At 39.3% G+C, this 16,532-nt stretch overlaps 8 protein-coding genes across 8 annotated transcripts; 3 read left to right on the top strand and 5 right to left on the bottom strand.

The window, feature by feature from the left end:
• Positions 1-159: 159 nt before the first annotated feature.
• Positions 160-2,223, top strand: EAP1 (Eap1p; the record flags this gene model as incomplete). Its single annotated transcript, XM_002498047.1, has 1 exon — positions 160-2,223. The coding sequence occupies one exon, from the start codon at positions 160-162 to the stop codon at positions 2,221-2,223; it is 2,064 nt and encodes a 687-aa protein (XP_002498092.1).
• A 159-nt stretch (positions 2,224-2,382) lies between these two features.
• RFC2 (replication factor C subunit 2) lies at positions 2,383-3,441 on the bottom strand (the record flags this gene model as incomplete). The annotated part of the gene is made up of 1 exon (XM_002498046.1): positions 2,383-3,441. The coding sequence occupies one exon, from the start codon at positions 3,439-3,441 to the stop codon at positions 2,383-2,385; it is 1,059 nt and encodes a 352-aa protein (XP_002498091.1).
• Positions 3,442-3,643: 202 nt separating this feature from the next.
• YAE1 (Yae1p) lies at positions 3,644-4,090 on the top strand (the record flags this gene model as incomplete). The annotated part of the gene is made up of 1 exon (XM_002498045.1): positions 3,644-4,090. The coding sequence occupies one exon, from the start codon at positions 3,644-3,646 to the stop codon at positions 4,088-4,090; it is 447 nt and encodes a 148-aa protein (XP_002498090.1).
• Positions 4,091-4,116: 26 nt separating this feature from the next.
• TOR1 (phosphatidylinositol kinase-related protein kinase TOR1) lies at positions 4,117-11,505 on the bottom strand (the record flags this gene model as incomplete). Its single annotated transcript, XM_002498044.1, has 1 exon — positions 4,117-11,505. The coding sequence occupies one exon, from the start codon at positions 11,503-11,505 to the stop codon at positions 4,117-4,119; it is 7,389 nt and encodes a 2,462-aa protein (XP_002498089.1).
• A 544-nt stretch (positions 11,506-12,049) lies between these two features.
• ARP3 (actin-related protein 3) lies at positions 12,050-13,435 on the top strand (the record flags this gene model as incomplete). The annotated part of the gene is made up of 1 exon (XM_002498043.1): positions 12,050-13,435. One exon carries the CDS (start codon positions 12,050-12,052, stop codon positions 13,433-13,435), a length of 1,386 nt encoding a protein of 461 aa, XP_002498088.1.
• Positions 13,436-13,595: 160 nt separating this feature from the next.
• Positions 13,596-15,275, bottom strand: CCT5 (chaperonin-containing T-complex subunit CCT5; the record flags this gene model as incomplete). Its single annotated transcript, XM_002498042.1, has 1 exon — positions 13,596-15,275. The coding sequence occupies one exon, from the start codon at positions 15,273-15,275 to the stop codon at positions 13,596-13,598; it is 1,680 nt and encodes a 559-aa protein (XP_002498087.1).
• A 216-nt stretch (positions 15,276-15,491) lies between these two features.
• On the bottom strand, positions 15,492-15,869 carry RPA12 (DNA-directed RNA polymerase I core subunit RPA12; the record flags this gene model as incomplete). Its single annotated transcript, XM_002498041.1, has 1 exon — positions 15,492-15,869. The coding sequence occupies one exon, from the start codon at positions 15,867-15,869 to the stop codon at positions 15,492-15,494; it is 378 nt and encodes a 125-aa protein (XP_002498086.1).
• Positions 15,870-16,030: 161 nt separating this feature from the next.
• ZYRO0G01870g (uncharacterized protein) lies at positions 16,031-16,402 on the bottom strand (the record flags this gene model as incomplete). Its single annotated transcript, XM_002498040.1, has 1 exon — positions 16,031-16,402. The coding sequence occupies one exon, from the start codon at positions 16,400-16,402 to the stop codon at positions 16,031-16,033; it is 372 nt and encodes a 123-aa protein (XP_002498085.1).
• Between the last annotated feature and the right edge of the window lie 130 nt (positions 16,403-16,532).

Here is a 16,532-nt window from a genome sequence, read left to right as displayed (position 1 = left end):
ACGAAGGACAGCTTAAGCATTTCATTTTAAAGTGATCTAAAGGCCTTTTAACCATTATTTTGGCCATTATTGGTTCTACCATTTTTAAATTGGCCGGACATTCCAGGCATCCAGAGATTTAAAAGGAAGGTTCACCAAACAAGTTGAAAAGAAATTATAATGGACGATCCCGTGGTAGCTGCTTCAGCCGGATCTGAGACTGAAACTATTGGTACAGATATGCAAAATCCTCAAAGGAGTTCTGCAGATGAAATTGCTAAATTTTTTGATGATATTAGAAGCAGGCAGGGAATTTTCAATGGTCAACAGAGTCAGCAAGTTACCGATGGAATTGATTTTTCAGCAGATGAAAATGTGAAAGCAGCAGCTGAACAGTACAATTGTGATTATAAACCACCAATTACTTTGAACAAGCAGAACGTTTACAGTATCAATGAACTTATTTCGATATCAAAACAATTACCAGAAGGACTCGTTGAAGAAATCGTTTTTACTTTGCCCAAAAAGAAATTCTGGAGATTAAATCATAAACAACCAGATCATGCTAATCAGGGCAAACCAATGGGTCATAGAGGTTCTAACAAAGGTCTAAACGGATCAAGTAATGGCAAAGGCTTTTCAGGGGAAGATACTAATAGTCTATTCGAGAAGAAGGGCAATAAGGGTAAATACTCGAGAATGGCCAATGGTAAAAAGAATGGTAAATTTGTTAAACATGAGAGAAGTGGATTTATGGAAGAAAAAGATATTAATGTTAATCATGATGATTTACAAGCTCTTGAAGAAGAATTTGAACCTACTGGTAATTCAATGGCAGATTTTGAATCTTGGAAAGCAAAGATGAAAGAGATGGAACGTAGAAAGAAAGGCCTTCCTCCAGCTGAATCTTCAGGAAATTCTAAGCCTTCATTGTCAGCAACTTCCAGTTCCATATCAGATTTCTTGGGTTTGAATAAAATTCAGAATGATACCGCTACAAATCCGGCTCAACCGGAATCTATCGAAACTGAGAAGAGTTTAGATGATGAAATTAACAATTTAAACAAGGACCTCCATTCAGACTCTGGTAAGGGTTCTTATTCTAGGTTTTCATCGTTTTTTACACAGTCTTCTTCGTCAAGTTCGTTACCAACAATGAGAAATTCACACGATCCTGAGAATTTGGCTAATAAAAATAGTCATAGCAATATTGGTGAGAGCACACCAAACTCACGTAATCCAAGTGTCCCTGGTGGATCCAAATTACTGTCTTTCTTCAATAAAGAGGCAGGTACACCGAAAGGTTCTAGGAATCAAGCTTCCTTAAACACTGAAGATGTAAGACAGAAACCAATAAATTCTTCAGTGGTACCACCATCTCAGCCACATGGACAAGTTCCACCACAACCACCAATACGTTTACCAGAACAACAGCTGCAACACCGTCAACACCAACAGCACCACCAACAACTGCAACAACAACAGCAGCAGCAGCAGCAGCGTGTAATGCCTCCGCCAGTCATTGCTCCTGATCAATTGCAAACAAACAATGCTTTCTTCCAAAATCTACTGAGTAAGGGAGAATTACAGAATCAAAAGGGAACTGGGCCATCAGGACCTCCACCGGGAGTCATGCTACCTCCCCCAGGTGGACAATCTGGTATTCCCTTGGGTCAGCAGCCACCAAGAGTCTCAGCGCAGGGAGGGCAGCCTCCTGCGGGTATGGGCATGTCAGCACCTTTCCCCATGGGTATGCCACCTGGACCAGGTGCATTCCCACCAGGCCTAGCACCTGGTGGTCAAGCAGGTATGCCTCTGGGGCTACAACCACCAGGTACTGGATCTCCAGCTGGGAAACCTCGTGGTAGTGGTGGCCAACCACCAATGAATGATAACCATAGTAACGGTGCTAAGGGAGCACGTAATGCAGGTGGTGCCAATTCGAGAGAGAGTGGCAGTAGAATGCAGCAAACTCAACAACCACCTCCTCCACTACAGCCTGGTATGGTTCCTCCACAATTTATTCCTGGTATGGCACCACCAGGCTTCCCCATGATGCCACCAAATTTTAATCCAATGTACGGACCACCTCAAGGCGGACTAATGCCACCTCCAGCGGGACAAGGATTTTTCCCTCCCATGCCACCCCCATCCGGTAATATGAATTTCAATGCATTTCCAATGCAGCCTCCAGTTTTTAATCAACAGCACCAGGAAGCAAATAGCACGGAATCCAAAAAATAGATTTGCTTATTCGGATTTGGTTGTTCTATACTAATGTATCATGAAGCATGACTCTTTAAGGTCCTATATTAATTACTATTATACTCATGTAGTTTTATAATATGGTGATAGTAGTTTGTACGTAAACAAAATTTGGTATTATTGCGTTTTTATTTATATTCAAGTGGGCACTTGTGAAATCTGCACTAGAAGGTTGAGAAGTTGCAGATGTTCATTGGTACCATTGGCGAGTTTAGCATCGGCGTCAAATAGCAATAATGAAATTTTATTCTTAAAGTCAGTTCCATAGTCGTTACTAGTAATGTAATAGTCATGAAGTTGATTTACCACTGAAACCGCTGACCAACCGTTTTTCACAAATTCATTCACATATTCGATAATCTCGTTAACATTACCTTGAGAGACCTTATTGAGCATTTCTTGAAGAATATGCGTGGGGACAAGGCCGGCTAATTCCTCCACCTCTTGTGAAGTTATTTTATCCAATTCTCCAAAACCAAGACGTTTGGCTGCAGATTGTAAAAGCGTAATTGCCCTTCTCATATCACCATTGGAAATCTCTAATATTCTCTGTAAAGCGCCCTCTTCGTGTGGTACATTTTCCAATTGAGAAATCTCTTTTAAACGTCCTATTGCATTAGATTCATCCAACGATTTAAATCTAAATTTAGAGCATCTCGATGCCAGTGGGTCAATTATCCTTGTCACGTAGTTGCAAATTAAACAAAATCTGGTAACATTAGAATGATTTTCCATCGTTCTACGAAGCGCACTTTGTGCGTCTGCAGTCATTGAATCAGCTTCATCCAATATGATAATCTTATAAGGTGGGCATGGATATTTTTCCAAGGCTTCCTTTGATGGTTTTGAAACAGTTAACCTTGCAAAATTCTTAACTTTCTCTCTTACAATGGCAATACCACGTTCATCAGATGCATTCAGTTCTAAAACTCTAGTCTTGGATAATTCGGGTCCATATAATTCTCTAGTCAATGCAAAGATGGTAGATGTCTTACCAGTACCTGGAGGACCATAAAATAGCATATGTGGTAAATTAGCAGACGTCAAGGTTTTCTTCAGAACTGAAATCGTATGATCTTGAGCTGACACATCGTCTAACTTTTTAGGTCTATATTTCTCGACCCATGGCTTTGTATGCTCTGGTTCCTCCTCGATATTGACCTTTCGCCTTTTATTAGCACCAAAACCTTCGAACATTATCAATCAGGATCTCCTATGATCTCTTACAGCTTAACAATTGATCAATAACTAAGTATATTTTCATTCTAAGAATATCTTTTTTTTAACATAGTGTATGGTAATTATAAAAGAGAAAAAAAAAATCGGTTGACCTTGGAGCGATGAGCTTATGATGAGATAAACTATCTAGAGCCTCAATTTTGATTGCTTCAGCTAAATAATGTCCAACTCACTAGATGACGTTTGGGGATCAGACTCTGATGATGATGGCAGCGTTGTACAAGAATCACCGGATTTCAAGAAGCTACGAGACATCCATTTCAAAAGAGGATACGTTGATGGGATCAGTGGATCTAAAGAAGCTAAATTACAAGAAGGATTTGACACGGCATTCCCATTAGGAAGTCGACTTGGTATGGAAGTTGGAAGATTGATTGGAATATTACAATTTCTTGATTTTAAGTATGGGAAAGATGATGAAGAATTACACGGAGATTTCCAATTGGCACAAAAGGAACTTAAGATTGACAGAGTACTCATCAAGTCGATGTTTGATAGCGATTTAAACTTAATGGGGGAACATCAGGTAATATCTAAATGGAGACGTATTGTAAAAGTACATTGCAATAAATACGCAGCAAGTATTAGTTCAACGATAGGTAATTAATAATCATAGTAAAAGTAAAAGTTTATTCACCAGAATGGACACCATCCGATGTAATGCTGGCAAAGGTTTTCTACAGAGGTTGCTTGTTGAATTAGTTTATCCACCTGCTCAGGAACGTTCAACTCTTGGAACCTACGGAAATCGTTACCAGTTAGTTTATCGGTAATACGTCTCAGAACTAGCATGGCTCTTGCGTTTCTGATTTCATTTTTCTGTTCTATCTCCATCTTGGCTGCTTCCTCCACAGTAATTACATCTTTCCTCAACAGTTCACTTGTGTTTGTTAGAGGCATTTGGATATCAGTCCGTTCCATAATAGTCTGTGTTGGTAGATCGAACCCCCAATGAATCAAAGGATCGAATGCAAAAGCTTCCAAGATAGCCATCAAAGATTCGTTATTAGCTCTCAAGACACGCATCACGTTTTCACAAGTAATACGGAAACTACCTTCAATTCCACTAACTTCCATAGCATAGGTCAGCATTCTTGTCAGTCTGAATGGAACTTTTTCAGGGAATTTCTCTCTTAGAATGGCGGCTTCGAAACAATCACCAAAATCGATGTGGATAACTTTACCTGTATTCCTGTCCAACATCAAATTGCTTGGATGACGATCACCAAGACCTAATATGTAACCGACCATTGACATTACGGCTAAAGACCTCGTGTATGTTGTTCTACGTTCTAGCCAGGATTCGGAGGATCTACTCTTTAACCATAGGACTTTGTAAAGATCCTGACCTCTCGTATTGTCAAGTGCATAGGTAAATACTTCCACCTTTTGTAGTAAAGTTAAGTTATCATAATCAGGAGCCATTTGCAGCATAACCCAGTGCTCAATGTTGAGAGGTATCTTTTTAGCTTCACGATGTTCACGGATAAGAACGTGGAAAGTATCACTGTTAGGAACCCAACCGAGAAGACCAGATTTAGGTGAAAGTGGAATAGCAGGGTACTGTTGGATATCTAAATGTCTTTGGAAACATTCAGAATCATTTTGTAACAATGTATTCACTAATCCAAATAATTGCATGACCAAACTATCTTGTCTAATATCTTCGTGACCTTTCAAAACGTACTGGTAATCCTTACCATCGCTGCCTTTGATAGAAAATTTACGAGGCCTTTGCTTCGAAGATATAACTGAGAATACGGGTTCAAATCTTGAAATCCTGATAATCTTTTTACCTGCGGCATAGGTACCAGGCACAGCTAGCTCCAAATCGCGAGCCATTAATAACTTAGGTGAAACATGTTGAAGTTCCAACGTTTGTAACTGTGGTAGCTGTCTGCTGATTCTTCTAAAGACATTGTAGTATATGTCCCACGCTTGATTCAAATTACTCACATCCTTTTTACGTTTGAAATTTAAGACCCACTCATAAGCGTCGTTAAGATCTCTACCAAATAAATTCTGGAATGAAATTTCTCTCAAGGTCTCAGGGCCACGTTTCAACATCTCATGCAAAGGTTCCAAAGTCGCAAACATCTTTTCTGTGTTGTGTTCACCGAAGAACTGTCTACTGGCGTCTTCTAAACCTTCATACCATAACTCATGCCACAATACTGCCACGCGGATCAATTCATGACTAACTAGTTCAGCTTGATCAACCAGAACTGGACTGTGCATTCTCATTTTCTCTATGATGGATAGAGCTGCTTTCTGTCTAGAAACAGATTCTGATTTAATTGCGACTGTCAATGGATAAACCAACGCTTGAGGATGCGCTTTACCGAAATCTGAAAGAAGTGATAACAAGGATCTACTAACCACTTTGTCTGGTTGATGGATACGTGCAATCAATTGAGGTAAAACCTCTAACCAATATCCAATTTTGATCATGCTGAACCCTTCATGCATAGCCTGGGCGGCCTCTGGAATACCACCAAAGGTGAACCATAGAGTCAAAAGTCTCAAAGTATCCTGGAGAGAACTAGCTTCAGATAGAGAGATCGAATGGAAAAATCCCTTGATTGCTGGAACAACATGTCTCTGTATCAATTCTATTGGGTAACTGTTCCCCTCTGGAGTAAACGTATCGGATCCCATCATGCCATTTTCAATTTTATAAACACCGTTTGTCGATGGACGAAGACCATTTATTGATTTATCCTTCGAGCCTGAAGTTATCATCGAAATCACTTCAAAGTTAGCTAAAGCCCAATTGTGCCATGCTTTATACCAATTGTCATCGAAATGAGTGGCCAAAAGGTAAGAACCAAGGATAGCATCAGGATTTTCCATTCTCCAGTTTGATTGTAGTGAAATCCTCCATTCACCTTGTTTCAGGAAACAGCGTGCCAAGAGTTTAGTGTAATCCTCTACATGATGAGGAGCAATGATGCTATTTTGTGGGACACTTTGAGCGATCATGTTGCTGGGGTCAAGACCCAGATCATGAGCCATTCTTGATGTGAAGCCAATCAAATGACGAAGTGCCTCCTTCTGCGAACCTGTAGCCCACAAGTATTTCAGTTGTGCATACACAACAGGTGGAGGAGCTCTAGCTGTATTAGGATGCTCAGGATCTCCACCTTCTTCTAGAAGAGAGTTTAGTGCCTTTTGAGCCAAACCCATTCTTCCTGATTTTCTACACAAGTTGGCAAATTTGATCCACACTTGCATGTCTTGTTTTGGTTTAACCACCAAGGAACGTACCCTTAGCACTCTTTGCCATACATCCACATTTTTCTGGCAACCTAATAGCCTTTTATTCCAAGTGTTCCTGATCATAATACGTTTCTCCGAATTTAGAGGTAACTGCTTATATTTGATAATCTCCTCCAATTCTGCAATTATTTGGGATCTCACGACAACGCTGTACGCTCTATTGTAACTTTCATTGATCAAGGCAGATATCTCGGTAACCAACAGATCACGGGCATTAAAGATATGCTTTTCAGCTTCATCAAAATTATTCTTATGCAAACTCAATACAGCATCAAAAAATTCTTTATTTGGAGACTGTGGTTTCATAACACTGATGTACTGTTCGATTTTATCCCACTGTCCTAGACCCCATGCTGCACCAGCAGCTAATGGTGCCATAACATTACGAACGTCAGGCTTAGAGATGGACCATTTTTCAGATGATAGGTCGGCCAATTGTTCCCACTCACCAAGAGCATGTAGGGATCTCATTTTACCCATGGTGACTTCCAGCGAATCCTCACCAGCATTCTCCCTTTGATTATACGCAGTCAGAGCATCTTCCCACCTCTGTAGTTTTTCATACCAAGTTTCTTTTAGTTGCAGATCATGGTGTCTCTGTGCATGCTTTAGTATACCGATAGCTGCATCTGTTTGGTGAAGCTGATTATTGATGCTTATTAATGACTCAATAGTGGAAGTGGAAGGTTCCTGGATAAATTCAACTTCTTTGTAATGTAATGCCTTAGCATATGCGTGACATCGTTGAGCGTATTTACCTAAGGTTTGAATGGGAATAGGTAGTGGTTTATCATCATGCTCCATGAATTCCACCAAGTTCAGAAGAGTCTGATGGATTTCTGGGGGGTTTTGAGGCGAAGAAAGAGCTGAGCAAAGTGACTGAATCAAATCCTCTTGGTATTGTGTATATAGCTCAGTCCAGCAGCTAGCGAATGACGCGTTAAACAATTCTCTGGCTAATGGGTAGTAAATTCCTGCTAGACCAGAACATGCTCTTAATGCATGTGAAGGTGATTCCTTCAAAAGTTGGATGGATAGTCTTCTAATCCATTCTTGCCAATCTTCTTTCGTCCTCTGCTGACTGCAATCCCAAGTATTCTTCAAGACCAATTGATTAACAGGTAGTTTCTTCGCGGCAGATTCAGCTTCAGTCGGTTCTCTCTTATTGTTATCAAATTCTCTATCAGATAAAATGTTCGTTGGCAAACCTTCATTATTTAATAGTTTGTTAACCAGCTGATCGTAAATTGAATGTTGAATGTGGTTTTTCACTAATGTCTTGTTAATTATAGGTATGAACACTGTGAAATCAGCACCTAGCTGAAGAAGAAGCAAACTCAAAGTGTTCATGGTAGCTCTGACAAGTTCTCTATCTTCCGTATTCAGGACGCGTACCAGCGCTTGCACAATACGAGATGACATTTGAGAAAGGTTAATGCTTTTGGCTAATTTCCCTAAGGTAACAACCGCCATCATTCTCAAAGTACCGGGAGAATATTCTGCCATTCTGACGACTGTTGGAATGATCAGATGTGCATAGTCCTCTAGATTACTATCAAATACGACCAGAGACTTCAAAATCCTAATAGACACCGCCTTTTTATTCGATTTATCATTTTCCAAAACATTCAAGAAAAAGGTCAAAGTATTGGGGACAAATCTTTTGAATTCACCTTCCAATGCTTTAGAAATAGATTCGATGACTGATATGATAGTAATTTGCAATTTGGTTATGGGGAAAAATTCCTCAATCACTTCGTACATTTCATCAACGTGAGTCCTGATGTGTTGTTTGACGATGGACACTAGAAGGCCCAGCTGTTGGAAATAAAATTCGAGCAATGAAGGAGGACAAGAATGCATGACTGTTATGATACCTGGTATAATTTGACCCAAAAATTGGACGCAACGAAGACCAAGGGTTTGGAAAATATGCATGATTGCCTGGATAACGGCAGTGTGATGGGATGATAAAGATGAATCACGTAGTATCTTCATCAGTGTGTTAATTACAACAGTTGGGTAGTACTCCTCATTAGATGGTGACATACCTTGCATCAACAGGGCGATATCGATAGATGGTGCATTCTGTTCAACAGAAATCTTTGCATTTGAGGTAACTTCCACTTCTCTATGCTTGTATGGATCAAGAGCACCTAATATACCTATTAGCCGTACGGTTTCCCTTCTTATATTTTGAGCACTCTCTGATTTCAAGATGTTGATTAAAACACCTAACAGTTCTGGATAGTCTAATAGTGGATCAATGACGTAACCAGAAGATGCAGACAATTGACCTAAGGTCTTAAGGGCTGCATCCCTTTTGAATGAATTAGATTGATCTTGGAAAGTATTTATAATTAGAGGCATTAACTCACTCAAATACTGCTTCATATCTTCACCACCTACAACTGAAAGTTCACCAACAGCTTTGAGAGCAGTAGAAGCTACAGCCGAAGAGCCGTCCTTGGATTTGGGTAACAAAACGTCCAAAATCGGCTCAATGTATGGCTTGGTTACCTCTCTACTAGAGCTGATGAGTGCACAAAGTAAAGTTGCACTTTCTTCTTTTTTCCGCGGCATGTTGGAGTACCTCAATTCTGTCAGTAGCTCTAATAATGTTTTCCTCAGTGATGGAACCACGTATGCTGGGTTCACTGTCGTGAGTCTACCTATTATTCGGATAGCCTCCATTTCAATTGCAAAAATTTCATCATTTAAAGCCATGAATAGAAGCCTCATGTTGTCTGGCTGTGCTAATTGCGGATCAAAGCTAGAATCTAAATGTTGTAAGATTTCAAACCTTATGTCTGCTATTGGATCTGTGATAGCTACTGTTAACAGTTTGCTTAGCACTTCTGAGACAGAATTTAATGCATGTAAAGATGTTTGTTTGCAGATGTTATCCTTAACAAACAAATCACATGAAGTTAATGCCGCCAACTTTCTTACATGGGGGTTTTCATGTTCAATGTAAAGTATTACCACCAATCTGACAAATTCCGTTAAGGAAGACTTGTGGTTAATTGTATGAAGCATTCTTAGTGCCTGTGTCAAAATTTGTGCATCATTGGTGTCGTCATTTACTTCACCCGTCTTGCGTAATATGCTTTGATTTCTCCATTGACGTGCCCTTTCGATTGATAAAGATTTGAGTGACATAGGTGATCCTGGTTGCTTGAACTTATCGCCTGATAGTGAAGTACAGAGTAAATCGAGTAAGCTGGAATTTATAGTGGGTTCTAGAGCGGGTATCTTTTCATTAATTATGAGTAAAGTTTCCTGCATGTAGTCAGATAATGGGCATAGAAGCATTAAAGAAAGCAGACCCCTGTTTAGATGTTTAGACAGCGCTGCCCCCACTGCACATGCTAGCTTGCCGATACAATAGAACAATTCTTTTTCAAATTTTTTCCTGTTTTTGAATTTAGTCTGTAAACCATCTCTAATGTTATCCAGTATTGGATCCATATAAGGCATAATATTTGAGCCTACTTCGTATGCAATGTCACCAATAGAAACCAAGATGGCGGATTTATCGCTGTGATTAGCTGCACTGGTACTCATATTGTTTAAAATGGTCAAATAGTGAACCATAGTTTGATCCAAATATTTATTAGCAAATAATTGAGGATCAAATGACGCCAGCAATGGTAAAATGGCATAAACTTCTTTACGAATGACATCGTATTTGTGATCTTTATAGGTCATTGTGGATTGGTATATTTCGTCGTACTTGCCATCCAGGTAAAATCCTTTCAAAGTGAGTAACTCTCTGTAAACAAGTAAAGTAGCATGGATGGATTCATTTGTATTCAGAGTTAAACCATAAACACAACCTTTGAAAAGTCTTTGTACCCACTGTTTGGTTAAAGGTGCATCTCTATCTTGGATAATCGAAAGGCATTTACCCAAAGTTACGGCGGCATCCATCCCAATGACTAATTTGGTGTCCCTTAGAGCTCTCCAGATGTTATCTAATACTGAATTCACATAGGGATAAAGTAGATACGGCGAATTATTAGCCAATGCTGTGATTATAAGTAAAGATGCATGCTTTCTATATTCCTGCTTTGAACTTGAAGACGAATTTTCTGGTGATGTAGTTAACCATTCAATGCAAGTCTTGACTTCAAATTCTACAAAGTCTGAAGTTAAAGTACCGCCCGGTACTGCTAATTTCCCCAACGTATTGGCAGCCAATCTCATTACTTCGATATCATTGGATGGGATAAGAACCCTTAAATAGTTAGCCAATCTAGAAGTTTGATTGGGTAATTCCTCCGTATGCGCGTAAAATCCTATTAACGTATCAACTGCTAATATCCCACCAATCTTCTCATCGGGATCTGAACCGTGTATCAATTCAAAAATCTTGTTATTAATCTTGTTACTAAACCTTTGAAATTGTTCCACAGAAACTTCTCTTACGAGAGATATTAAAGATGTCTTTAATTCGTATGATGCCGCTATTCTTTCCTGTGGTATGGGACTTCTCAATTTGTCAAAGATTAGGTTAAACGTGGAAAAATTGCTATCAACAATCGCAATCGATGCCTCATTATCAACATAGTTCTTCACATCACTTCCGCTACCATTGGTCACCCTAGTACCGTCCGCTGTCACTATACCACCCCCATCATGCGCCGAAGTGGTAGATATGTCATCTGCGGATCGAGAGCTCGATGTAAGCTTCTTTCTCGTGTGATGGTGGCCTCCTGCTTTTCTTCTAAGCGAAAGCATTCCAATTCAACTCGTTTTAAACCGTTGATAAGTTTCTATCTTGCTGTCTCTTAGCCAATTGACCTTTGAGTTTATTATGTATGTCTATCTATAATCTTTATACTACTTCCCAGTTTTTTATATTTTACCCATTATTTATTAAAGTTCCGTGCGGGTAATACCCCTGTTTTAACGCATTTACCGATATTTGGCAGCCAAACTGGATTATTTAGTATATAAAATTGGTATGTATCGATTCTACTCTTCGAGCTCTATTCAACGATAGTAGTGTCAAGTGGTATAGAGTGTGTTATGCATATATTTGCATGGTTTAAACGTGTTCCTCACCGCTCAAGAATCATTAAGTTCGCCCCTTTTCAAATTGAAAAATCTCTTGTACACTCGAAAGCTACATAAACCAATATTAAGATCGGTTTACAAAGGATCAATTGATCTGTTTCTCGATTATTTGGATCCCTTCTGTTGTGTCTAAGTGGGATTTTAACAAGATTGACTCCTTCCCTTTCTGCTTTTCTTCAATTGTTGTGCTCCTTTATTTTGCAAGATGTCATATCTAAACAATCCTGCCGTTGTCATGGACAATGGTACTGGTTTGACCAAGCTTGGGTTTGCAGGTAATGATTCGCCATCATGGATTTTCCCTACTGCTATTGCCAACGCAGCATCATCAAATGCTAAGAATACTGCATCTTCATCCTCTACCGGTGGTGCTGGTCTAGCTGCCAGTAGTACTGGTGGTAGTTCAGCCGCTAGTAATCCATATTTTACCAATGCAACATCTACAACAAACTTTGGTAATTTGACCACTGCATCTTTGATGTCGAACAATCTTTCAGGTAAAAGAGGTACTGAAGATTTAGATTTTTACATTGGTAATGAGGCATTGACGGCATCTCAGGGTGCTAATTATTCTCTAAATTATCCAATTAGACATGGTCAAGTGGAAAATTGGGATCATATGGAAAGGTTTTGGGAAAATTCGATTTTCAAATATTTAAGAACTGAACCAGAGGATCATTTTTTCCTTTTGACTGAACCACCTTTAAATCCTCCTGAAAATAGGGAACAAGTAGCTGAAATTTTCTTCGAATCTTTCAACTGTGCTGGTCTTTACATTGCAGTTCAAGCTGTTTTAGCATTAGCAGCATCTTGGACTTCATCTAAAGTAGTTGACAGATCCTTAACTGGTACTGTTATCGATTCTGGTGATGGTGTTACACATGTTATCCCAGTGGCTGAAGGTTATGTCATTGGCTCTGCATTGAAAAATATCCCCATTGCAGGTAGAGATATTACTCAATTTATTCAATCGTTATTAAGGGAAAGAGGTGAAGTTGATACTTCATTAAGGACGGCTGAACGTATTAAGCAAGAATACTGTTACGTCTGTCCTGATATCGTTAAAGAATTTAACAAATTCGATAGGGATGCAGAGAAATTTGCTCAATATGTGGTAGAAAATCAAGATAAGACAAGACAAAAAGTTGTAGACATTGGTTATGAAAGATTCTTAGCACCAGAAATTTTCTTCAACCCAGAAATTGCCTCTTCTGATTTTTTGACACCATTGCCAACAGTTTTAGATCAAACCATTCAAGCTTGCCCCATAGATGTTCGTAAGGGTCTTTACAACAACATTGTTCTATCCGGTGGTTCAACAATGTTTAAAGATTTTGGTCGTCGTTTACAAAGAGACTTGAAATCAATTGTTAACAATAGAATTGCTGAAACTGAAAGGCTAAGTGGTGCAAGATCAACAGGTGTTGACGTTCAAGTTATCTCACACAGAAAGCAAAGAAATGCAGTTTGGTTCGGTGGTTCACTTTTGGCACAAACTCCTGAATTCAAAGGTTACTGCCATACTAAGAAAGATTACGAAGAATACGGTCCTGAAATCGTTAGAAACTTTAGTCTTTTCAACATGGTGTGAAAGAGGGAACAAATGCACGAGAAAAAAGGCAAACAATAGAAGAAATAGGATCTTTAAGTTTTACACTACCATTTAATTATGTGTATAGAAAAATAAAAAAATGAAAAATAAAAAAATGAAAAATAAAAAAATGATGAAATTAGAATCACTTTAATGTACACTAATATTCGTCTTTGCCGCTAATGATGACGTTATCGATCTTTAGGATCATTCTGCAAAGTTGAGATGCTAATAGAATTTGCTGCTTCTTACCAATAAAAGGGTCAACAACAAACAATTCTCTCATATCGTTAGTGCCTTTACCTAAACAGTCCACACCAATTATTGAAGTTTGTTCTTTGAGTTGCTTACTCTTTAATGTGGTCAAAGTTTCTATAGGATCCAACCCTGAGTTTTCAGCTAAAACCATGGGCACAGTGTCCAATGCTTGAGCAAATGCACGGAAGGCATATTGGTCAATTCCACGTTGTTTATCAGCTTCCTCCGATACAGATAGAGACATGGAAACCTCAGCAGCACCACCACCGTAAACGACACGAGAGTCTTTAACCAAATTACGTACCACACATAAGGCATCATGAAGAGCACGCTTAGCTTCATCAACAATCATTTTATTAGACCCACGGATGAAACAAGTAACGGTCTTCGCATCCTTGCATTTCTCCACAACAAGCATTCTATCCTTTGTAGTACCAAATTCCATTTCGTAGATCTTACTACAGGTTCCTAATTTATCTGCTGATAGATCTTGGAATCTAGGGACAATTCTACCATGGGTGGCAATAGCGATTTGTTCTAATTCTTGACCACCAACCCATCTAACTGCAGGTAAGTTGTTCTGTAAAAGTAAATGATTAGCTTCATCGTCGAACCCCCATTGACAAATAACAACATCTGCACCTGCCTTCTTCACATGGTCTATCATTTCTTTGAATTTCTGCTGTTCGTAATCTTGTAATTTTTGGTATTCTTCAACGGATGAAATATCTAGTTTATGCTTGGTCTTAGGTTTTGGTGGTTCAAATGGACAAGTTAGGATCGCCAATTTAACGCCGTCTTCACCTTCTCTTGGTAAAACAACTTTAGGCATTTGTGGATGAGAAAAATCTTTATCCAGTATCACACCGTTGATCAATTTAGAATCCTTTAGTGATCCACCAACACGTCCCTCTAATTTAATTAATTCGAAATCAACATCCTTTCTGTCTTCATCCATAACACTAGTAACCGCATTAACTGCAATCTGAGCAAATCTATCCAAATCCTTAGAGACGATTTTAGAGCCAAGCGAGGTCTTGGCAGCTTCAAAAAGATAATCCTTGAACAATTTTTGCTCTTTGATCACGTCATCCGACTTAGCTTCTAACTCTTGTACTGCCAATTTAGCAGCTTCTTCAAATCCATTAGCAATCTTTATAGGATGAATACCTTTTTCAATAAGTTCAAGCGCTTGATCTAACAATGCACTTGCCAAGACCACAACACCGGTGGTACCATCACCGATTTCATCGTCTTGAGACTTGGACAACTGAACCAAAAGTTTGGCAATTTCGTTGTCCAATTCCATCTGCGAAAGAATAGTTGCACCATCATTTGTAATGGTAATTTCACCATCAGGTGAAATCAAGATCTTATCTAAACCTCTTGGACCTAATGAGGACTTTATGATAGATGAAACTGATCTAGCAGCTAAGATGTGAGACTTCTTAGCTTCCAATCCGTGTTGTCTCTTCTTATTACCTTGGTCTCTAACGATGATAAATGGTCTACCCATTTCGTCTTGGGCCACAATGGCATTAGACATATCGGGCATTTCCATAGCCTGAGGTACAGCAGCCATCTTAAAAGTATCAATGAGCTTCTAGACGCCTATTATCCTGATCTTCCTGTCTAATATTCGGTGTGTTTAAAGTCGTCAAAGTGTATGGCATTCAACCTTTCTTCACGGTCAAGGTGAAAAAATTCTGTTCCGGGTAATACGGATCGGATAGATGTAATAGTACTAGTAATTAGAAACTATATAGTATAATATACAAACAGTCCATCTTTCTCGAGTCTAATTATTTGTTCTATATTTGTATCCGCAACTGGTACAAGTGTAGAAAACTGTAGCACCTTCATCTGCGGACCGTAGTTGCAGAGTATGGTAGTGCATTTCATCATGCCCACACTTCGGGCACTTTTCTTTAATGGTGGCACCTTCACCCAAATCATCACGACCAATTGATGTCTTGACGACAGACTGTTTCATCTTTAATGATGAGGGGAAAGCATCATCAGCTGTTGAAGTAACCACTTTCAAATTGGAAAATTTTGATTTTGGATACCTTGCCTGACACTGTTGACATTCAATTTCAGAACCTTGTACGGCACTTGGATTATCAAGCAAGTCACCACAGTCTAGACAGAAGATTAGCGAACCTACAACACTCATTATGCACTGCAAGATCCTCTTGTATGAGCCTTTCTTTGGTATGTTGTACTCATCTCATCTCATCTCAATGATTTTTTTCACTAGAAAAAAGCGTCTGAAATATTTCACTGTACGGTCGGCGATGAGATGAGATGAACATATGATGTATAGTAGGGTCTACCTTACCACCCAAATTCTTTTCTTGATCTCATCTTTGACTGTTTGACTCGTTGGTTTCTTTGTTGAAGTGCCTCCTCGTTGTTTTGAGCATTTTTGACTAATGAACTCAATTGGTTTCTTGGATCATGGAGTGGCACGTAGGCCGGAGGATCTGATGGACCGGTGGAACCTGTGGAACCTGTGGAACCTGGGGGATCTATAGGAGCCGTAGATGTCGTAGAATTATTGCTTCCCATGGATTCCTCGGTAGATTTTTGGATCCTGGGCTCTGAACCCGATTTTGCCTGTTGGGCCCACATATCAGGTTCTATGACGTTCCAATCGGGTTCTTGGATACCGTTACGTCTGTTGTAGCCTTCTTCGAATGGTATCATGGTTTCAGAGATCAGTGTCTTAATGGCTATGGTTATTTACTTCAAAAGAGTGTCTTGATTAGAAGTCTTGATATAAAGCGTAGTCTCTTAGATCTTCACGTATTACAAACAATCTTCAAAGATGACAGCA

This window comes from Zygosaccharomyces rouxii, assembly GCF_000026365.1.
Source record: "Zygosaccharomyces rouxii strain CBS732 chromosome G complete sequence".
In the NCBI taxonomy this organism is placed as follows: domain Eukaryota; kingdom Fungi; phylum Ascomycota; class Saccharomycetes; order Saccharomycetales; family Saccharomycetaceae; genus Zygosaccharomyces; species Zygosaccharomyces rouxii.
The sequence above is the reverse complement of the archived record's forward strand: the minus strand, read 5'-3'. Positions and strand labels throughout refer to the sequence as shown.